At 48.6% G+C, this 21,743-nt stretch overlaps 1 protein-coding gene across 1 annotated transcript; it reads left to right on the top strand.

Annotated features, from left to right (window-relative positions):
* The first annotated feature begins 342 nt into the window (after nt 1-342).
* On the top strand, nt 343-20,977 carry Drc7 (dynein regulatory complex subunit 7). Its single transcript, XM_051201932.1, has 17 exons — nt 343-579; nt 888-1,062; nt 1,946-2,071; nt 2,620-2,814; nt 5,085-5,243; nt 5,467-5,685; nt 11,742-11,870; nt 13,724-13,796; nt 14,468-14,596; nt 14,740-14,868; nt 15,879-16,099; nt 17,141-17,356; nt 17,892-18,002; nt 18,090-18,200; nt 19,013-19,207; nt 20,445-20,584; nt 20,665-20,977. The coding sequence occupies exons 1-17, from the start codon at nt 374-376 to the stop codon at nt 20,756-20,758; spliced, it is 2,628 nt and encodes an 875-aa protein (XP_051057889.1). The 5' UTR covers nt 343-373; the 3' UTR covers nt 20,759-20,977.
* The last annotated feature ends 766 nt before the right edge of the window (nt 20,978-21,743 follow it).

Here is a 21,743-nt window from a genome sequence, read left to right as displayed (position 1 = left end):
GCTTTGTCTGATATTTGTTGAGAAGGGACTTGGCTAGCCTAAGCTAGTCTGGAATTTAAACTCCTCCTGCTTCATCCCCTCAAATGCTGTGATAATAGGCACGCTCCTTGTCTTAGTTCTAAGGGAGATTTGTATTAGAGGGTGTTAAAGATGGGATAGCCCCACATGAAGACTTCCTTCCTGGTGGAAGGGATGCTTCCAAGGGAAACTGTTCCCAGGTCCCTCAGCATGCATGGGTGGAGGGGAAGCATCCCCATGTCCCTCAGTATGCAGAGGTGGTCTCATTGACTTCTTTGTGGCTGACAATGGCCATTCTGAGCATATTTGCTTTTCCTACAGAGATATTCATCTCTAGCTGTTCAGAGATATCAGGATGGAGGTCCTGAGAGAGAAGGTAGAAGAGGAGGAGGCAGCTGAGCGTGAGGAAGCAGCTGAACGGGCAGAACGGGCTGAAAAGATGGAGAGGATGACAAAGCCCGCCGAAGTGAGCAAAGAGGAGACTATCCTGACACAGGATGAGCTCCAAGACCTGGAGAAGAGGCTAGCATCCATCGAGATCCCCATCCCAGCTGAGTACTCGTGAGTGTCAGAACTAGGCTTGCCCCACCCAGCAGCCCTGGCACAGTTGGAAAGAGACAGGCAAGGGAAGGCGCACGCAGACGATGGCACCTGGACTGGCTCCGTTCAAGGGTCTGCTTCCAGACTGCGCCCCTTTCCTGCATTTACACCATCTGAGTAAGAGTGGAAGTGTGAATAGTGATGCAGTCTCTGTGTAGTTGTGAGGATTAAATGGAGAAAAGGCAAAGTCAAAGACAGTCCAGCTTTGGATTTCCTGGGGTGCCAAGCATGGTCTCACTCAGAATTTTTCCATCCCCACTGGGGCACAGGTTCATAAACAAGGCCCTCATTGACGTCAACAAGCTGCCTCCTTCCTACACCACCAACTCACCTAAGGAGGAGCACCTGCTGCAGGTGGCAGACAACTTCTCCCGCCAGTACAGCCACCTGTGCCCAGACCGAGTGCCTCTCTTCTTGCACCCGCTAAATGAGTGCAATGTGCCTGTAAGCCTGGGGCTTGGAGGGCAGGGCCAGAGCAGAAGCAGGGGGTGGAGTGGGCATGAGGCTCTCCACAGTGTCTGGGTCAAATCACACCTCTCCTGTGGAACAGGAAGCTCTGGCCTGTCAGGAGCTGGAGGAGACTGCAGGGGAATGCAGGCCTGGGCCTGACATATGGTAGGTTAGCACCATGCCACTGAGCTACATCCCCAGCCTTCTTCTTAGTCCTGAGTTAAGGGGGGGCTCTTACTGTGTAGCCCAGGCTAGCCTTGAGCAAGCTGTGACTTTTAGCTCTGAGTACTAACACATGCTAGGAGACCTCACATGCCTGTATGGACCCTACTGTGTGCAGGATGGGTACAGATGAGGAGAACTGATGCCCAGGGAGGCTCAGGGAGGCGCCTGCAGCCATGTGGAGGGAAGCAGGGAACCTGTGCCAGGTTTCAGGGCCTGCTCTGCCCCACTTTGCTCTGTTTCTCTTCCCTTGAGGGGCTGTCACCTGCTACTGCAGACCACCCTGGTCACCAGCTCCCTCTGCTCAGAACCTCCACAGGGGCCTTAACCTGGTTGGAGATCTGTCTCCTTTAGCCCTTTCTTACCAGATGACCCTAGGCAATTCTCCTGGCCTCTCTAAGCTTGGAAGGAAGGGCTTATCCCCAGTCCTTCCAGCTCAGATCCAGAATAAACTAGTACTGGCCCCATGGAGTAAGGTGAAGAGGTGCCTCTCAGACATTGTCACCTCCACTGGCCAATGCCTAACGACCTGTCCAGGAAGGGACTGCTCCAATACCCCGAGGCCTGTGAGCCGGGCCTCTTCAGGGTCCCCCTGAGAAGTCAAGGAAGAAGGTCCCTGCTCTGTGTGGTCCCTGGCATGATCTCTCACTTGCAGAAGTTCGTGAGCACCACCCTGAGGCCTACACTGATGCCCTACCCAGAACTCTACAACTGGGACAGCTGTGCCCAGTTTGTGTCTGACTTCCTTACCATGGTTCCCCTGCTTGACCCACTCAAGCCAGTAAGTGCTGCTTCCTGGTTGCATGGGGTAAGGCCTGCAGGCTTAAGGTAAGTCTGGTCAATACAAGCTCAGGCAAACTCCAGCCTTCTGAGAGACAGCTGTGGGAGGGAAGGCACAGAGAGGCAGCCACTGGCCTGAGGATACACAGCAAGCCCGGTCTCTGTTCTGGGGGATTCTGCCTCAGCCTCCCGTTTTGGTTTTTGTTTTGTTTTGTTTTGTTTTTAATTTCGGGAGGTACAAAAGAGCTGGGGGCTACCAAGCTGCCCATAGCCTTCAGCCCCATCTTTGGGCTTCTGAAAGGTTCAGTCAGCTCTTCATTGAGAATGGAGGGAGACAGGAAAGAGGGGCAAATAGCCCAGCACTGAAAGAAGGAAGAGAGGAGAGCATTGGAGGAGAGCCACCAGCTAAAATGGCAGTCACATGTGGGTAGCACGGGTCTGCTTGTGTCATGTCCTCAAGAGGCCCCAGATGCAATAGGGACCCCACCGCTACAGGTGGGTGGTGAGGGGCAAAGGGTCCGGCCGAACTGACCAGTGTTCCCTGCTCAGCCCACGTACCTGTATTCCTCCACCACTGTGCTCAAGTGCCAGAAGGGGAACTGCTTTGACTTCAGCACCCTGCTCTGCTCCATGCTCATTGGCTCTGGCTATGATGCCTACTGCGTCAATGGCTATGGCTCACTGGACCTGTGCCTCATGGACCTGAGAAGGGAAGTGTGTCCACTCACCTTAAAGGCCAAAGAGGTATGCCTGATACATGGCAGATAACACAAAGTCCCGGGGCTGCCCATCCACCTTAGAAGATCTGGGCCTGCCCTGACCATCCTTAGAGGAGTCAGAACTGTGTCCCTGCCCAGGGCTCTGTCCCCGTCCTGGTCACCTTAGAAGACTAAGTCCCTGCCCAGCCACCTTTAGAGAAGTACATCCCCATCCGGCTGTCCTTGTTGTTATGGGTCCCAGCTGCCATCACCATGCATCCTCTGTTGCTCCAGACTCCCTATTTCAGACCCTCAGAGATGTCTCTGTCTTCAGCATCATCCACAGCCCAGTTCCCCAAACTGCCTTGTCCTAGCTCAGTCTAAGACACTGTGCTCCCACTGGGCAAAATTTATGACTCACACAGTTTCTACCTTATCTAACTGTCACAAGCTTACCCACTTCCCCTTGCATCTGATACAGTCCTGTCTGGTTGTTCTAATGGTGGGAAACAATGGCTAAGTGAGTACTTGACTCTCAGTCCCCCTAAAACACACACTCCCTTTGTAGTTCCAGGATGGAACCAAGGCCCTTGCATGTGCCAGGCAAGCATGCTAGTCTGAGCTGCATCCCTAGCCCCTAAGTATCCCGCTTAATGGGGGAAAGTTACCACTACCCCCAGTGAGTGGCAGTTGAGTTTTCTGTCTGCTGATTAAGAACTTGATGATGACCAGACATCTGCAAACAAAAAAAAGCACTTCAAAAATTTAAGAATGTTAAAGTTAGCACATGAAGTACAAGTGTGAATGTGGTGATGGTTGTGGGTGATGGGTACTTGTGAAGGCATGCTGTATACATGTTTCATGCCAGAACCACACATACCAAAAAATACACATTTACTGTTTGAGTTTGTAAAAACACCATGCTGTGCACAAAAAGAGCTTCCCATACCTTGGGCATATTCCAGGGCTCTGTGACAAAAGTCAGTCCCCTCTGTAGCTGAAGGATGGAGACCCAGGGTTCTGTAACACTAACCAGGAGACTGAGGAAGAGGCAGAGGAGCCAGGCAGCCTGTTTGCTCAGGCCTGACTCCCCAACCAAGGTGTCTTAGTTAGGGTTTCCATTGCATGAAGAGACACCATGATCATAGTAACTCTTAATAAGGAAAGCAATTATTGGGGCTGGCTTACAGATTCAGAGGTTTAGTTCATTATTATCATGGTAGGAAGCGTGGTGACTCACAGGGAGACACAGTGTTGGAGAAGGAGCTGAGAGTCCCATATCCTGATCAGGATATAGATGCAGGCAGCAGGAAGAGAGAGCAACACTCGGCCTGGCTTGAGCATTTGAAACCTCAAAGCCCACACCCAGTGATGCACTTTCTCCAACAAGGCCACACCTCCTAGTAGTACTACTCCCTATGGACCTATGGAGCCATTTTCATTCAAACTGCCATACAGGAATGAGAAAATGCTGTCCTGTGTCTTTTCCTTCCATGGCCTCTGAACTCATACCCCATGACCTTCTTGACTCAGCTGCAATGCTAGGAATCAAACTTCTATCAATAAGTAACAAAGATAGAGAACTTTCTGGATGACAAACAGGTTTAATGTGGGCATGGATTGACTCGGTGGCTTCTCATGACAACCCTGTATAGTTGGAGTTATCATTCTTAGTGTTCAGGAAGATAAAATGGCATGGTCAAAAGAGCAACTGTGGTAACATGTTTGGAGCTACCAAAATGTGATAACATGTTTTGGAGGATGGAGACCCTGGGATGGAAATCTGGGTGTGATGTCAGAACTGGAGAGTACATTTCTTTTACTGTCACAAGTCCACTTCACTTCTGAAGCTCCTAGGGAGTTCTTTCCCAGGGACACATATCATCATTTTGTACATATTTATAGATGTGTGCATGTATGTACAAGTAGAAACACGCATGCAGAGAGGCTTTTCTTTTCCCTCGTGGCCCAGAAAACTTGAACTTGGGGTCAATGTATGAAACTTCCCAAGGATAACTCCTCAAAATGCTGACCTCAGGCAGTCTGCTCCACCTTCTGGCTAGGATCCAGGTCAGCCTGGGCAGCCAGGGTAATATGACTGCTCTTCCTGTGAAGAGTCTCCTGTGCTAGGCTGGTGGAATGGTCCTTAGGGTTCTCTGCTGTGCAGCTAGGCTTGATCAGTAGAGAGGACCCCTGCCCCAACCCCATTGGTCCCTATACTACAGCTCCCTCTTCTGCCAGGGCAGGCCCTGGGTCCCATTAAGCCTGTGAAGGCTGTGGGTAGGAGCTGGACTTTCCTCTCTTCTTGGGTGACAGGCAGTCAAGAAGAAAGAGAAGGCGGTGCCTAAGAAGTACACCATCAAGCCGCCCCGGGACCTGACCAGCAGGTTTGAGCAGGAGCAGGAGGACAAAAGATTGCAGGGGATCAAGGACCTGGAAGAGAAGCGGCTCAGGGAGGAGGAAGAGCGCCTCCTGGTGGGTCTCAACAGCCCTGCACCCTACTATTTACCAAAGTGCTCCTTAGCCGTAGAACACATTGCCTTCTTTGGAGGAAATCTCACCCCGGGTACTATCACCCCACAGAATGAATCACAGATCTGACCAGCTCATCCCATTTTATTGGTTGAAACCTTAAGCTCCAAGGAGGGGTGATGGGAGAGCTCCCATTGCCTGGAAGTCATCCTCTTTCCCTGTGCAGGAGGAAGAGAAAGCCAAGCCCGACCCCCTGCATGGCCTTCGGGTGCACTGCTGGGTCCTGGTGCTGTCGGGAAAGCGTGAGGTGCCCGAGAGTTTCTTCATCGACCCACTAACAGCACGCAGCTATAGCACCAAGGACAACCACTTCCTGGGTATCGAGAGCCTATGGAACCACAAGAACTACTGGATCAACATGCAGGACTGTTGGAACTGCTGCAAGGTGCGTGCTGGCAGGGTGTGGGGGTGAGGATGGGGGCTGTGGGCCGCCTTACTACCAGCCCCTGACAGACATCACACTCCTGCCTATCAAGGACCCTTCTGGCAAGGTCATGAACTTCTCCAGGTTTGTCGTGTGCATTCTGCTTAACTTTAATTTATGGGCTGTTGGTTTATGTGACCAGACTTTGGGATGGAAGCATAACACTAATGCAGGAATGTGTTTACACTGCCCACTCAGTTCTGTAAGTTGAACCCTGCACCCAGACTAAGGAAGAATATGACCCGTACCTCAGAAATCTTCTGTGTCCAGTTCCTACGCCCCGCAAATGCATATTTTTACTTTAAGGACAGCATAGATATGGGCTGGTAGGATGGATCATTGGGTAAAAATGTTTGCCACCAACCCTAATGAGAGATCTGGTTGCTGCAAGTTGTCCTCTCACCTCCATATTCACGCCACATCTCTCTCTCCACCTCTCCTCTCTCTCTCTCTCTCTCTCTCTCTCTCTCTGTCTCTCTCTCTCTCACACACACACACACTCACAATCTTAAATGCATATATCCTACTGGATTGGTTTGTGAAAAAGAACTCCCCTACATATCCAGGACTGGCCCCCCTCCCATCCAGTAACCAGCTCTGAGCTCAATGGGAGAGCAGCAGCTTAGCATGTACAAGCTCTGGGTTGATCCCCAGCACTACAAACATGAAGAAAACTCTATTTATACAGACCAATATTCTTCGCTTGAAAAGATGCATAGGTCCACAGGGAGATGATAAATTTATTTGAGCTGTCATTGAAAGATGGGGGGTGTGGTGAGTGGGCTCAGCTATGGGGATAGAGCCCATGCCGACTTCTTCCAGGGTCTGTCCAGTTATTCTGATTTAGATCAGCTCATCAACTGAGTCACACAGTGTGTGTTCTTTGTGTTGGACTTGTTGAGTCATGGAGATGTTTGTGAGATTCACCCATCTTCTATGTGTGGTGCTTGGTTCATTTCCATTGTTTATTAATTCCCTCTTCTTGAAACACGCCAGAATGTATTTTTCTACTTTAGAGCTTCATGTTTAGGTTGTTTCCTGTGTGGGACTCTTTGGGATAGTACTGCAATGAGTATTTCCCTATCTGCATTTCAATGAACATGTATACTCACATCTGATTGGTCAAGACTTAGGGGAGTCATAGTGTTCCTATTTGAAAAAAAAAAGAAAGGACTGCATCAATTTATAGCCCCTGCCCCCCCCCCAGAATGCCTGGACACCCTCCTACTCCTTATCAATGCTCAATATTGATTTATTTGGGAGTTTGAGATGGGGTGGTGCCCTAGGCCAGATTGCTGTGGTTGTCTTAGCCTCTTGAATGCTGAGATTACAGGTGTGCACACTGATGCCTCCCTATTTTCTCTCTTCTCATACCAGCTGTTCTGTGGGTAGGGTGCAGTGTTGCATTGTTTTAAAACTACAACTGGTTGTTCTCATAGCCAGGAAGTTTTAAAACTGCTTATTAACTCTAAAAATTATAAAGACTTTGGGGCTCTTCTATCTGCATGCTCATTTTAAAAGCTTCTCTAGGTGACTTTATATAGAATCTATATTGTTTCTTCCTTGGAAGCCATCTGGGTCTAGAGTTTTCTTTGTGGAAATGTTTTAAATTACACTTTCGGTTTGGACAATTTATTTGTACTTTGGCAATGCTGGGGATGGAACCCAAAGCTTTGTGTGTTCCAGGCAAGTGCTCCAGCATCAAGCTGTGCACTCCTAGCCCCGACCAGCACACTCCCAGCCCTGGGCATTCATTCTTGAGTGAGTTCAGGTAGTTTCTGTCCTTTGGAAAACATTGTCTCTTTCATTTAAGTTTGCTATAAAAATGTTGATAATCGCTCCTTATCTTCCCTTTAATATTTCAGAGTCCATAGTGATGGCATCACTCTACTCTCTGTGTTGATACTGATATGTTCATATGTTTTTGTTTTGTTTTGTTTTTTATCCTAATTATTCTGGTTAGAGGCTTATCAATACTGATATAATTGTCAATAAACCAATGTTTGGCTTTGTTAATTTCTTTCCTATAGCTTTTTTTTATTTATTTCTACTTTGATCCTTATTATTTTCTAATGCTTGTTTTAAATTTCTTAATTAGTTCCTTAAGGTGGAAATTGAAGTAATTACTCTGGGCCTGTTTTGCTGGTATAAACCTTTATTTCACCAGTGAATTCTTCTACTGACATCCCACATAGTCAATAGCCTGTGGTCTTGCAGTTCAAAATTCTCTCTCATTTTCCTATTCAATTATCCTCTGATCTGAAGGTCATTTTAAAATGTGGTGTTTCAGACAGGCAGTGGTGGCTCATGACTTTGATCCCAGCACTTGGGAAGCAGAGGCAGATGGATCACCAGGGCTACACCAAAAAATCCTGTCTTGAAAATCCAAAAACAAAAACAAAGTGGTGTTTCTTTTATAGATATGTAGGTATTTCCCAGTGATCTGTTTGTTTTTTATTTCAGTCTTAATTCTGTGACTGTTAGATAATGCTGACCTATGGTCCCCACTGTCTTATCATGGCTTGGTTTTGGGTCCAGACATTCTGTGTATTTGATGAGACTGTCTGCTCTTCGAGGTTGGGTGGAGTGTTCTATTGAATGTCAGTTAACTCAAGTCAGTCAACAGTGCTCAACTCTTCTATGTCTTTGCTGGTTTTCTATATTCTAGAATTGTGACATTATCCAAATACTGGATTATAAATGTTGGATTTCTATTTCTTCTGTTGATGTTTGCTTCACACATTCTAGATAACTATTTATAAACCATAAATATAGGTTCTCTGGCTTTCTTTTGGTTTATATAAGTATGAGCTATCTTTGCCTTTTATAAAATACTATTTGTATTTTCTAAATTTAAGTGTGTATTGTTGGGCCTTTCCTTTATCCATTTTGACATTCCAGCCTTTTGATTATAGTGCTTAGACCACTTATACTTGCTATGATTTTTTAAAAATAAAATTAAGTTTATAGCTATTATTTTTTCTATATACATCCTCAAATTTGACTTTTTTATTTTTAATTGAAAATATATATTTTAAGCTGGGCATGATGGTACACACGTTTAATCCTAGCACCCAGGAGGCAGAGACAGGAGGATCTCTGTGAGTTGGAAGCCAGCCTGGTCTATTGATAGAGTTCAAGTTCAGACAGGACTACACAGAAAGACTTAATCTCAAAAATAAATAAATGAATAAATAAATAAATTCTCATGCAATATATTCTGATTATGGTCCCTCTGCCAACTTCTCCCAGATCTTTTCTACCTTCCCACCCACCTGTATCCACATGCTTTCTCTTTCTCATTAGAATACAGAGGCATCTAAAATAATGATAATAACAAGAAGAAAAAGATAAGATAAAATTAAAAGAACAAAGCAGAATAGGACAAAACAAACAGAAAAAAAAGACCCAAAGAAAAAGCACAAGACATACATATAGATTCATACACACACAATTCACATACACACAAAAATCCCCCAAAAAATACAAAACTAGAGACCGTAACATATAAGCAGAAGACCCGTAATGTTAAAAACTAGCCAGCAAAGACAAAATCAAACAGACAAAGCATTATGAGACCAAAACCCCTCTAAAACTACTGTTGAGTTTTTCTCTGTGTTGACCTTCTACTGCTGGGCTTGGGGCCTACCCTAAGTATGGTTAGTATACCCAGTGAGTTTCCTTAGGAAAAAAAAATAATTTTTCTTTTTGAGCACATATTTGAATGTTCCATGTGTGCATGTGTGTGTATGTTACTAAAAATCACACACAAAAAATTTTTTTGGAGATAATCGAATGCCTAGATGTTGTAATCTTCCTGCAGAGATGTTGGATGAGATACTAGTGGAAAATGAGTAGGTCTAGCAATCCTGGATGGACTTAACTGAGCCTTTTTATTATCTCTACCCCAGTGATGTGGCCCATCAAAGCCCCAGAGCAGAGTCTGGGGGACCTGTCTCCTTTTTCCCTTTGGAGGACTTTGCATTCTGATTTCTGCCCCTTAGTGCTGTGGATATACTGAAAGCTGCTTCCTCCTCTTTTTCCTCCTCCTTTTTCTTTTTTACAAAGTCTCAGGCAGCCCAATCTAGCCTTGAACTTACTATATAAATCAGGGATAACCTTGAATTGAAGAACATGAGTCAGCTCTTCCTGCCTCCACCTCCCTAATAGGGAGTCTGTAGTTTATGTGGGTCTGAGCAGGGCTCCCAGGGCCTCAGGCATGTTAGGCAAGCATTCTAGTACCTGAGCTATATCCCACCCTTCCCAGAAGCTCTTCCCAGTCTCTTAACTGCTTTAGACCCCTACCTGGAAAAAACCACCCCAAACCAGAAACACCTTTCAGACGTCTCTTTTCATGAATCCTGGCTTCTTTGGGTTTTTGTTTTGTTTTGTTTTTGTTGTTGTTTGTTTGTTTGTTTTTCCTCTCAGTTGTAGATGGAACCTCACCTCACACATGCTAAATGAGCCCTCTGCCACTGAGCTACACCCTCAGCACAGCTTCTTAATTATTGTGGTTCTTGTTTGTTTTTGAAATAGCAGCTTCCTTTATAGTCAAGGTTCTCAGAGGGATCAAAGTCCCAGCGCTCTAAGAGTGTCTAAAGCGTGTCCATGTTAACTAATGTCATAGTCCCTTCCTCCATGCCCCTATTTGGAGATTCAGTGCTGGTTCCCTCCCTCACTTCCACCTGCCAATGGCACTGGTGTGGTGTGCCCTGGAGTGGTGGTGGAGGTTCAAAGGACAAGATGAGGACCTGCAGGCTAGAGGAGGGACTGAAGGACCATCTCTGAAGAGACACTGAGCATGTGTACATTGTGAGCCTGATCCTGAGGAAGGCAGCTTTGACTCTATGTCATCTGTTTAGTGAGGGATAAATGGCATAGATCTGGGTTTCAGTTTCCTTATCTGTCACAGAGGGTAACAAACCTAAAAGGCCCAGGACCTATAAACGCCTCTCAGTATCATCTCTCTGTGAAGGAAATAAAGGCTGAGAGACCTTGGGGTCAGATGAGTTAGGCAAGATGCTGAGACAGGTGTCTCTCTATGCCAGGAATTCAGCTTCCACTCACACACATAGAAACTGGCCACCTAATAGAAACATGTCTATCCTTCCTGTCTCCCAAGGGGACATAGCCATCTATCTCTTGGACCAGCACATTGCAACAGGGTTCTATTCAGTCAGGAATGGGGGATTCTGGGAATAATGACGGAACACAGGACTTGGAGGCCTGAGGCCTGAGTTCAAGTCGGTTGGCTTGTTGCTTTTCCCTTCCACTGGACAGAAAGTGCCTGGAGGTGGAGACCGGGTCTGTATCAACTGCTGTGTGTTCCTAGGCCAGGTATGGGCCTGCCTACAGCAGATGCTTTATGGAGAAGTTGATGGAGTGATAAGTGGCTAACCCATCTGGTGGGGCCATTTTGCATTAAAAAGCAGCAATTCTGGGAGGGAGAGTGGTGTGTTCACACACCACTGCTCTCTCCTCCACAATTCCTTTCTGCCAGCCCACATTTAAACATTTCTTCCTCACAAGTAGGGATCTAAAGAACAGAAATTCTTTATCTTACAGTTCTGGAAATCTAGGACTGAGGTCCTGGCAGGACTGGTTTCTTCTGAGATCTCTTGTATACTCCCAAGCTCCAAGTAGCAGCTACTCTTGCCTCCCTGGCCTGGAAAAGACAAAAACAAAAAGAAAAACCAAGGAGACTCACTTTAACCCAATCATTTCCCAATAGTTTACCTGCTCAGAAAAACCCATAGCGACATACAATGCTCTCATACAGCAGAGGGCAGGGATGAGTCTCTGGACAGGCTGTAGGATTACTACCTGGGGAGTTGGGGAGATAGGATGGGAGTGGTGCCCGTTTCCCTGTTGAGATGAAGAAAGTGGCTGGACTCTGAGAGACTGAATGGACCTGATATTCTGCACAGCCCCTGCAGGCCTCTGGGAACAGCCATTTCCACTGTCCTAGGAGCAGGCACAGTCCAGGGGGTGCATTCAGTTGGTTTCCTCTCCATCAGGACTTGGTCTTCGACCTGGGCGACCCTGTGAGATGGGAGTATATGCTCTTGGGAACTGATAAGCCTCACCTGTCCTTGACTGAAGAGGATGAAGAAGGGCTGGACGATGATGACGACATAGATGATCTGGTGAGTCTGGTGGCCTGACTGGCTTTACCTGTTCTGAGTCAGGCAGCCTGATCTGACAGAGCCCAGATGTAGCAATCATACACTCCTCAAAGCAGAGAGGCCTGGTCTGAGCCTTCATTTTACAGATGAGTAAACAGAGGCCCGAGCAGTCTAGTGGCTGGACTAGGACCCAGTGGGCTAAGGAGTGACAGTGCCTGAATTCAGTCTGCTCCTTAGAAAACACATCTCTTTGGAGTGGGAGCCCCAGGGCTGGCCACTCTGCTAGCTCCTCCTTAGTCACCATTGTGACTTTCTATTGAGCCAGGCCTTTCCTCCCTGTCCTTTTAGGTCTTCTAAAGACCAGGGGCCTGGGGTATCCCCCTCATCAGCTCTCCTTCCATCATCTCCCGACAAGGAGTACCTGTGGAGGGAGAGGGAGGAAGGGTGCTTCCTGCATGAGGTCTGGAGTGAGAAATCAGAGACTAGGAGCTCAGGGACCTTAGGCAAATCCCCCCTGCTTTGGGATCTTCCACTCCTCCCTTATGTGTAAAAGTAGGTGAGGGCCATAGTCTGTTTGGTATCCATAGCCCCAGTAACCGGTGTTTTAGTTGTCTAGCATTGTCATAGCTAAGGACTACAAACTGGGAGTCCCACATTACAGGAGGCCGGAATTTCAGGGTCAAGGCACTGACCCGGCTGTTTTCTTCTGAGATCCTCTGGGTTGGCTGATGGCCATCCGTGCTGTGCTTTGTCTGGCCCTCTCTCTATGGGTCTGTGTCCTAACTCTCTTGTCTCATAAGAACATTTAGCATATTGTAAGAAGGTCACCTAAAGACCACATTTAGACTTCATTGCCTCTTCCCTAAAGACCTTATTTCCAAGTGCAACTGGATTCATAGGTAATAGGGTGAAGGCTTTGGTGTGTGATTTTTAGAAGGAAGTTAAGTGATGGTCATAATAACAGGCAATACTGAGGGACAGACTCTGCTTGATGTGAAATCTGAGCTTGCTCATTTAAATCTCTCCACCTGCAAAGCTTATAGACAGCAGGCAAAATGAGGCACCAAAAGGCCCACCCAGGAAATGAGAGAGCTGGGAGCTGACCCTGAACAGTCTGGCATATCATATCTGGGTTCCCAGTGGTGATGATTCAGCTCTGGGAGCTGCCTGTGACTGAGTCACCCTGTACTCCAGCTCATTTCTGAGCACTGGTGTCCCCTGCTGGATGTGGCATGGACCAGCATCATGCAGGGCATGCAATCCTGAGTTGGAAGCCTTGTCACAGTTACCTCCAACATGGACAGATGATAGAGCCTGAGAGTTAGTACTCAGCTATGAGACCAGACCCGGCCCTGGGATTCGTGGGCTGTCTCAAGAAAGTTCTGCCAATGCCCCCTGCTGACTGCTCATCTTGGGTGTTCCTAAAAGGAGTCACAATTAGATGAGCAACTGTCCAAGGTCTGAGCATTGTGGCAAGATATACACATAAACCCTGTTCATGACATTCTTTAGTCCTCCCAGGTAACAGCTAAGGGAATTAAGGCTTAGAGGATGAAGAACTTCCCCTTACCTGGTATAGTTAAAAATATAGTTCCATCTGACTTAGGATCCCGAGTAGCCATCATGGCCTCGGGTGGTTTGGCTGGAAGGACAGAGTATGAGAGCAGGCATTACCATCTTAGACCAGACAAGTAGAGAATGGGATCTGCCGCAATCGATCCCTCTTCTTCCCTGTCCTGATCATGCTCCTTATTTCTGGCTCTTCGGGGAAACTGACCGCCCCCTTAGCAAGCCTGGGTCTGGGGGAGGGGACAGAGCTGTGTTAAGGCCTCTGCTGCAGGGCTCTGGCCAGCATTCACCTCCTCTCCTCACAGGGCAAAGAGGAGGAGGATAAGAGCTTCGACATGCCGCCTTCATGGGTCGCCCAGATTGAGATCACCCCAGAAGGTCTCTGTCCTTCACCACTCCTAGCCCCCAGGTAGTTCTGTGGCCATAGCTCAGCAAAGAGGCCATAGAGGCCTCCTGGGCCCTTCTTTACACCCATCTCAACACCCCACCAGCTCTGTGCCCAGGGCCCGACACCACCTGGCACACATCTGGAGTGTTAACATCATAACTAACAAAGTCTGGAACATGGCTTCTTTCCGTCCTTCAGATCCCCTGTTCTGAGGAAGCCATAGGCAGGACCTGTAGTAGATGGTATAAAGGGGTCAGACCCCAGGAGGCATGGATGAAGAAGGCTTCATGTCTACATATGCCCATCTGGGAATACCCAGACCCACAGGAAGGGTACAGGCTGTTCCAGCCAGTAGCAAGTGCTGGAGAAGAGGTCATGGACCCTGGGGTGGGAGCACTCATCACAGTCTAAAGGTTGGTTTTTTGAAGGATCAGAAGTCATCTCAGCATAGTGCTGGTGGCTGGATCACAGCTATGATTCTTGGGTCGCACTGGGATTCTGGCTTGGATGCCTTTGGAAGAGTTGAAGCCAGCATTAGTGACTATTTTCTTCCTCCCTGGGGCTGTTTCTGGGCCTGGAGGCACTTTATAAGCAAAGCAGAAAACAAATGAATAGCTAGGAAGGGTGGAAGGAGAGACCCCAGCCCCCTCTGAATCCACAGAGTTTGAGACCCGTTGCCCCAATGGAAAGAAAGTGATACAGTACAAGAGGGCACAGCTGGAGAAGTGGGCCCCATACCTCAACAACAATGGCCTGGTATGCCGCCTCACCATCTATGAAGACCTACAGTGTAAGACACCCTGGGGGCCAGAATGGGGAACAACCCAATGTACTGGGTGACTCTGGGCATATCACTTCTACTTTCTCGATGTCTGTGGGGCAGAGGCCAGAGGAACTGGTTCGCCTGCAGCAACCATCTTTGGGTCCCCACAGGTACAAAAGTTCTGGAGATAAAGGAGTGGTACCAGAACCGAGAGGACATGCTGGAGCTGAAGCACATATTCAAGACCACAGGCCTGCAGGTGGACTACTTCAAGCCGGGCCATCCCCAAGCTCTGCGAGGTATGTGGATCCATTGCTGGGAAACCAAGAGCCCTGGGCAGGGGAGCAGGGCGTACATATATGTGATGCAAAGAACCAGCCCCAGGTATCAACGAGGTTCTTGGGTGGCAAGCACAGACACTTCTGCCTCTGATAATAAGGTGTGCAGACAACCAAGGAAGCTCAGCAAAGAATACCATTGGCCAGCAGCTCTCCAGGGAAGTCAAAGCCAGGGCTACATGCTGTTCTGTGGCTGGGACATGTAAAAGGACTAAGAACATTGGGCAGTAAAGTTAACTAAGCACCACTAACCAGGGAAGATGCAGAGGGTTGAGTGCCCACTGTATGAGTATGGCTAGGGGGTCTATGAGGGTGGGAAGAAAGAGTATGCCTTCTAAGATCCAGATCCTACCCCAAACTCACCAGAGAAAAATCCGGGGGCCAACAAATACATGGGAACACATCAACTGCATTTGGGAGTTGAAAATTTCAAGATTAAACCAATAAGGGACCAACCATGCCACTACTTTTGTGTGAGCAGATGGTCCTAACCAGATGTGACAGGGATCGAAAGCCACAGAAAATCACTCCCTATAGATATTGGAAGGCCATTCTTAAGAACAACTGAGCTAACTATGTTAGTGTGGGGATGGTGTTAGTGTGGGGATGGAGCTCAGGGGCAGAATACATGCTTAACATTCCTGAGGCCCTGTGTTCTGTCTCTAACAACAATGGCCTTAAAATTTACACATGTTCTGACCCAGTAATTCCTCTGCTGAGAATTTGTTGTTAGCAAAGACTGAGCAGGAACCATAAGTGCATGACGCAGATGTTCATCGTGGAGTTGTTTATAGAAATGAAGAATTGGATGTAACCATATCCAGAGGGTGGGGATTGGGTACATGGCTAATGCTCATGTGTACTGAGGAGCTGCCCTCTGCCTGGGCCTGGGATTGGGTGCAGAGTCAGCTGCCACAGCTCCTGCTGCTCACCTGACCCCTTCCCTTCCCCACTCCCCACCCCACACCCAGTGCATTCTTACAAGTCTATGCTGCCCGAGATGGACCGCATCATGGAGTTCTATGAAATGATCCGTGTGGATGGCCTGATAAAGCGGGAGGAGACGCCCATGACAATGACAGAGTGCTATCAAGGGCGCTCAGACTTCCTCTCCTATCGCCACATCAATTTTGGACCCAGAATCAAGAAGCTCACCCAGAACAGCGCAGAGTCCAACCCGAGGCCCATGGTGGTGAGAGCATGCTTGGGCTGGGGACTGGCTGCCCACCTGCTCTGGCAGATAGAGGGTGGGCAGAATGGGAAGACCTAGTTCTGGGATGGCATCAAGGCCTGTGATTTTGCCAGGGTTCTAAATGTAAAACTAGCACTTTAACAAATGCAGACCCCTGGGCTTGCTAGGGCTGAGCTGTGTCCCTTATTGTAATGAACAAATACACACTTACGACCAGATATATGGGAATGTGAGAACTAGAGGAGATATAAAACTATCTCAGAATGACTTCTCTCCAATATTACTGTGGACTACTAGGTTTGTTCTTAGTTGGACATTGATCCCAGCATGTAAGAGGTAGTGGCTAAAGGATCAAGAGTTCAAGGCAACCCTCAGCTACATAGGGAGTCCAAGGCCAGTCTGAGCCACATGAGGCCCTACCTCAATGAATTCAGGACGGAGGGATAGCTCACTCAATAAAGCATGAAGACCTGAGTTTGATCCCCAGCACCCATGAAAACAGCCAAGCCCTGTGACACCCATCTGAAATCCCAGCACCAGGGAGGCAAACACCAGGTTTGTTGACCAGCTAGTCAAGGCAACCCAGTGAGTTCTGGGTTCAGGAGAGTCCATGTTTTGAGAAATGCAGTTTGGGAATGTAACTGAGACAGCCAATGTCCATCTCGGGCCACCACACAAGTGACTGTATGCACACCAAGGCACACACTTTTTTCCCCCTAATTTTATTGAGATCTGAGGTGAAGGTTTTCTAGAAAGTCCTAGCCCACTGTGCTTTCTAGCCACATACTGAAGGAGCTCCTTTCCATAGCAAGGGATGCCCAGTGATGGGATAGGCTTTCTGGAGAGGTGCCAGCTCCCCATCTCCAGGCGCAGGCAAGCAGAGTTTTGTGGTGGAGGGAACCGAAGAACACCAAGTGAAACTGATGTGGCTGGCTACCAAGAACCCACAGGAGTCACAGAATCCATTGTCTGGCTAGAAGGGGTTGATCCAGAGCATGCATAGAGATCTCCCTCTCTCCTCTGCATGCTCTGGCCACACAGAAAATCACAGAGCGGTTCTTCCGAAATCCAGCAAAGCCTGCAGATGAGGACGTGGCAGAGCGTATCTTTCTGATCCTGGAGGAGCGCATTCAGCTTCGCTACCACTGCCGGGATGACTATATCACCGCATCCAAGCGTGAGTTCCTGAGGCGCACAGAGGTGGACAGCAAAGGCAACAAGATCATCATGACACCCGACATGTGTATCAGCTTCGAGGTGGGTTGGTGACTGCACCGGGCCTGGGGTGGGGGATGGTGGGGGTACACTTTGCAAACTGTGCCTGCAGCCTCACTTGGGATTCCCCTCTCCTTTCCCCCATTAAGACTCCACCAGGAAATCCATATCTGTCCCGTCTTAGGACCTTTCTCTTGCAGTTCCTCTGAAAATCGTCCCATTTCCACCTAAATGAGAACCCGGCAGGCTGAGACTTCCTCCTGGTCCCCACCTGCACCTCTGGGGAACCTAGACTCCACATCCCAGGCCCATCCTGGAGGTGGCAGGGTACCCTCATCTCCTAGATGGTCTCGCCTTCCTATTCTAGTTAGCACTCTGTAGCACAGCCCTCAGCTCCTATGTATCTTTCTTTGGTCCTTCTTTGTTACTGTGCCTCAGTAGACAAGGATGCTGAGGTCTGGAGAGGTTAATCACCTTGCTTGAGGTCACCCAGCTAGACAAAGGCAGTAGATTTAAACCTAGTGGTCCTAGACCTGACCAGTTGCAGCCTCTCTCACTGTGGTGGTTCTGGTCCCAGGTAGAGCCAATGGAGCACACCAAGAAACTTCTCTATCAGTATGAGACCATGATTCACCTGAAGAATGAAGAAAAGCTGTCTCGACATCAAGCCTGGGAGTCAGAGCTAGAGGTAAGGCCCTCCCAGAGGTGGGGGTGTGTGTGGCAGGGAGGTAGGGAGGATCTTAGATGTTCATAGTCTCCATTATGTGGGATCAAGGTGCTGGAGATCCTGAAGCTGAGGGAAGAGGAGGAGGAGGCACATACGCTGACCATCTCCATCTATGATACCAAGCGCAATGAGAAGAGCAAAGAGTATCGGGAGGCCATGGTGAGCCTCCCTGCATTCCTCAGGGCTCCTTGCCCAGAGCCCAACCTTCAGGATAGGGAGATCATGGGAGCCCTTTGTAAGGGATGATATCCCTGATGGTGTCAGGTGAGTATTCTTGTTGACCATCGAGTGCCATGCCGACTGTGTTGATGGGTCACCCCAATGAGCACTTAGGATCCAGGACTGTGGCAAAACCAAAGCCTGCCTGGAATGGAGAAAGGATAAAACCTACATGTCTACCTCTGCTAGGGCTCCCACTGAGTCTAGGAGTCCAGTCAACTGACTCAGGCACAAGTTGAGCACCAGGCCTCAGCAACACAGGGCTTTGACTTTACCCCCTCCCGCAGGTGGGAGGACCTGTTTGGGTTCCAGGCTTGCTTCTACATCCTCTATGTAGTGCAGATTTCTGAAGTGGTCTGCAGTTGGCTTGGCAAGGCTAGGCCTACAGCTTCAGTTTCTCTGGCTCCTGTATGCCCCATGTAGGGCCTTATGGGCCAAAGAGAAAAATGATAGGAATCTGGCATCATTGCTAACCACCACCATTCACCGTCAGGCCCAGGCTGTGTACTTTCCAGACCTAAGCGGGTCTGTTTTCAGAGGGGGAAACTGAGGCTCAGACTGAGAGATGAATTCATATCAGAAACAGGAATTACATGTCACCCGTAAACATGGGTCAAGCGGTGATCCTTAGGAACTTAGGTCTCACAGGAAGCCTGTGATGGGACCTGGCTTTGTGCTGTTGTGCCATGGACTCAGCGGCCCGGGAGGCCTCCTGCACACCCTGCTCTTTCAGCTGGTTCCCTGGCCCATAGGAGCGTGTCTTGCATGAGGAGCACCTGCGGCAGGTGGAGGCCCAGCTGGACTACCTGGCACCATTCCTGGCACAGCTCCCTCCAGGAGAGAAGCTAACACGCTGGCAGGCCGTGCGCCTCAAGGACGAGTGTCTCAGCGACTTCAAGCAGCGCCTCATCGACAAGGCTAACCTCATCCAGGCGCGCTTTGAGAAGGTGTGGCCAGGGCCCAAGGCAAGGGAGGGTCCTGAAGTCTTTGCTCAGTGCCTCACAGATGTGTGACACAGATGGGTGGATGAGTATATCTGTAATTGGGACTTCCAAATACCCGATTTCTTCTCCCCACTTTGCCATTGGATGGATGAGTGGATGAGTGGGTGGGTGAAGATTTTGTGGATAGGCAGGCAGGTAGATGGGTAAACGGATGAAGTGGATAAGTGGGCACAGTTGGATATGTGGGTAGATGGATATGGGTGAGGATTAGAGGTGGGATATGATATAAGGATGAATGGATGGGTGATGAGTGTGTGGGCAAATGGGTGGATAAGATTGGCAGACAAGGGGAAAAGCAATGGATGAATAGGTTTGTGGATAGATGGGCTGACGGGTGGTGCATTCTAACAACACCTAGTCTTTGGACCATTTCTGTGAGATAGGTGAGGCACATACCATGTGGTCACCGTGCAGTGTCCCAGCCTTCATAGAGGGCACAGAGCAGAGCTGCTTGGAACTCGATACAATAATTCTTATTTTTGGAGATGAGCTATTGGGAGCTCTGAACATGTCAGCAACTTGTCTAGATCATGCAGCTGTTTTGTGTGTTGGGGGGTGTTTTGTCTGCACAAGTGTATGTACACCATGTGCACACCTAGTGCCCTCAGAGACCAGAAGAGGGCATCAGATCCCTTGGGACTAGAATTTCAGATGCTTGTGAGCCTCCATGTGAGTTTTGGGAATCGAACCTCAGACCTTTGGAGAGCAGACAGTGCCCTTCTTTTTTGTTTTGTTTCTGTTTTTTTGAGACTATGTCTCATTCTGTAGCCCCAGTTGGCCTGGAACTTACAATGTAGACCAAACAGGTCTTAAACTCACAGAGAGCCATCTGCCTCTACCCAATGAGTACTGGGATTAAAGGTGTGCACCACCACACCCAACTGTTTTGATTTTGTATATGAGGTGCTAAGGGTGAAGCCCAGGGCCATGCACAGAGCCATATCCCTAACCTTGATTGGCTGTTTTGGCCCTGTTCTGGTTTCATTCACGTGCCGTCCTTCTAATCCTGACTCCAGTAGTTCCCACCCAAGATAATTTGTAATTTTCTAACTCTGCCCCTCTCCTTGGGAGGTGAGAATGGGGGTATAATCCTCTTGGGGCTGTCTGGTAAACTATAGGCCTATACCCTGGCTGAGAATCAGTTCACACCTTCCCCCTGCTCATCTCCCTATGCCCCCAGGAGACTCAGGAACTGCAGAAGAAGCAGCAATGGTACCAGGAGAACCAGGTAACCCTGACCCCCGAGGATGAAGACCTGTACCTGAGTTACTGTTCTCAGGCCATGTTCCGCATCCGAATCTTGGAACAGAGGCTCAATCGGTAAGGGGCAGAGCCAGGCGGCCTCCTGGGAGCAATCTGATAGCTTAGCTATCGCTTACCTCCTTCCTCCCTCTGCTCAGGCACAAAGAGCTGGCTCCACTGAAGTACCTGGCACTGGAGGAAAAGCTCTACAAGGACCCACGCTTGGTAGACTTCGTGAAAGTCTTTGTTTGATGCCCCTCACGAGACCACAGCAGAAGCTGGCAGAGGATGGAGTCCCTCCCTTCTCCCCAGGCACTGTGACCCCACACCAGCCTCACTGCCACACCACCTCCCTGCCCCTCAGTCTCCCTCAAATAAACACACTTCCCACTTTCCATTTACACTTCAGTACTCATAAGCTCCAGTCTCATCCACCCTGTCCTTCTTTGTCATCTACTCTGCTGGAATGTCAAGTGTTTACGTCTCCAGATGGTTCCACATCATCAGCCATCTGTTTAGAGCTCAATGTGGTGATGGTGGATCAGCCCATAAAGTGGGAATGGCCTGAGGAGCACACCCCAGGATTGGGTGGCTTGATGTTGGAGGACAAGGGACTGAAGCCATGTTCCTTTTCCATTTACCACTTGCAAAATGAAATAAGTGTTAAAGATCAGAGAAAGCTGGGTAGAATAGTATATGTCTCTAATCCACCAGGAGGCCGAGGCAGAAGGATCTGGGTTCAAGATCTGTCTTGGCTATATAGGGAATTTGAGGACAGCCTGGGCTACAGGAGACTCTGTCTAAAAAAACAAAAACAACAACAACAAATGCAGAGAAAACCTACTTATAATCTCCACAGCCTGACACAGCCACTGCAAATGATCTCACAGCAGCTGTGGTTGCCTGTACAAGCCTGGGCCTGTCAATAAGCAATCATGGGGGCTCTGTCCCTTTCTGTTGAACTAATGATGAATTTTGGTGGAGGGGTAGTCACTGTCTTCATTCAAAGGTGAACCCATCAGGCTTTGATGCAAGGTTCCAAACCCGTGGTTAAAACCAGGGGCTCAAGTTACATGTGGTGGCACATGCCTTTAATCCTAGCTCTTGATTTCTACCAGTTCAAGGCCAGCCTGGTCTACATAGTAAGAGTCTGGTACAGAGAAAGGAGAGAAAAGAGAAAGGAGATTGGGGGGGGGGGGTGATACAAGGGGACAGAAATAGGATGAACTTGAAAGTG

Source organism: Phodopus roborovskii, unplaced genomic scaffold, assembly GCF_943737965.1.
Source record: "Phodopus roborovskii unplaced genomic scaffold, PHOROB, whole genome shotgun sequence".
Lineage (NCBI taxonomy): Eukaryota > Metazoa > Chordata > Mammalia > Rodentia > Cricetidae > Phodopus > Phodopus roborovskii.
Note: the sequence above shows the minus strand (reverse complement) of the source record. Positions and strands in the feature narration are given on the sequence as shown.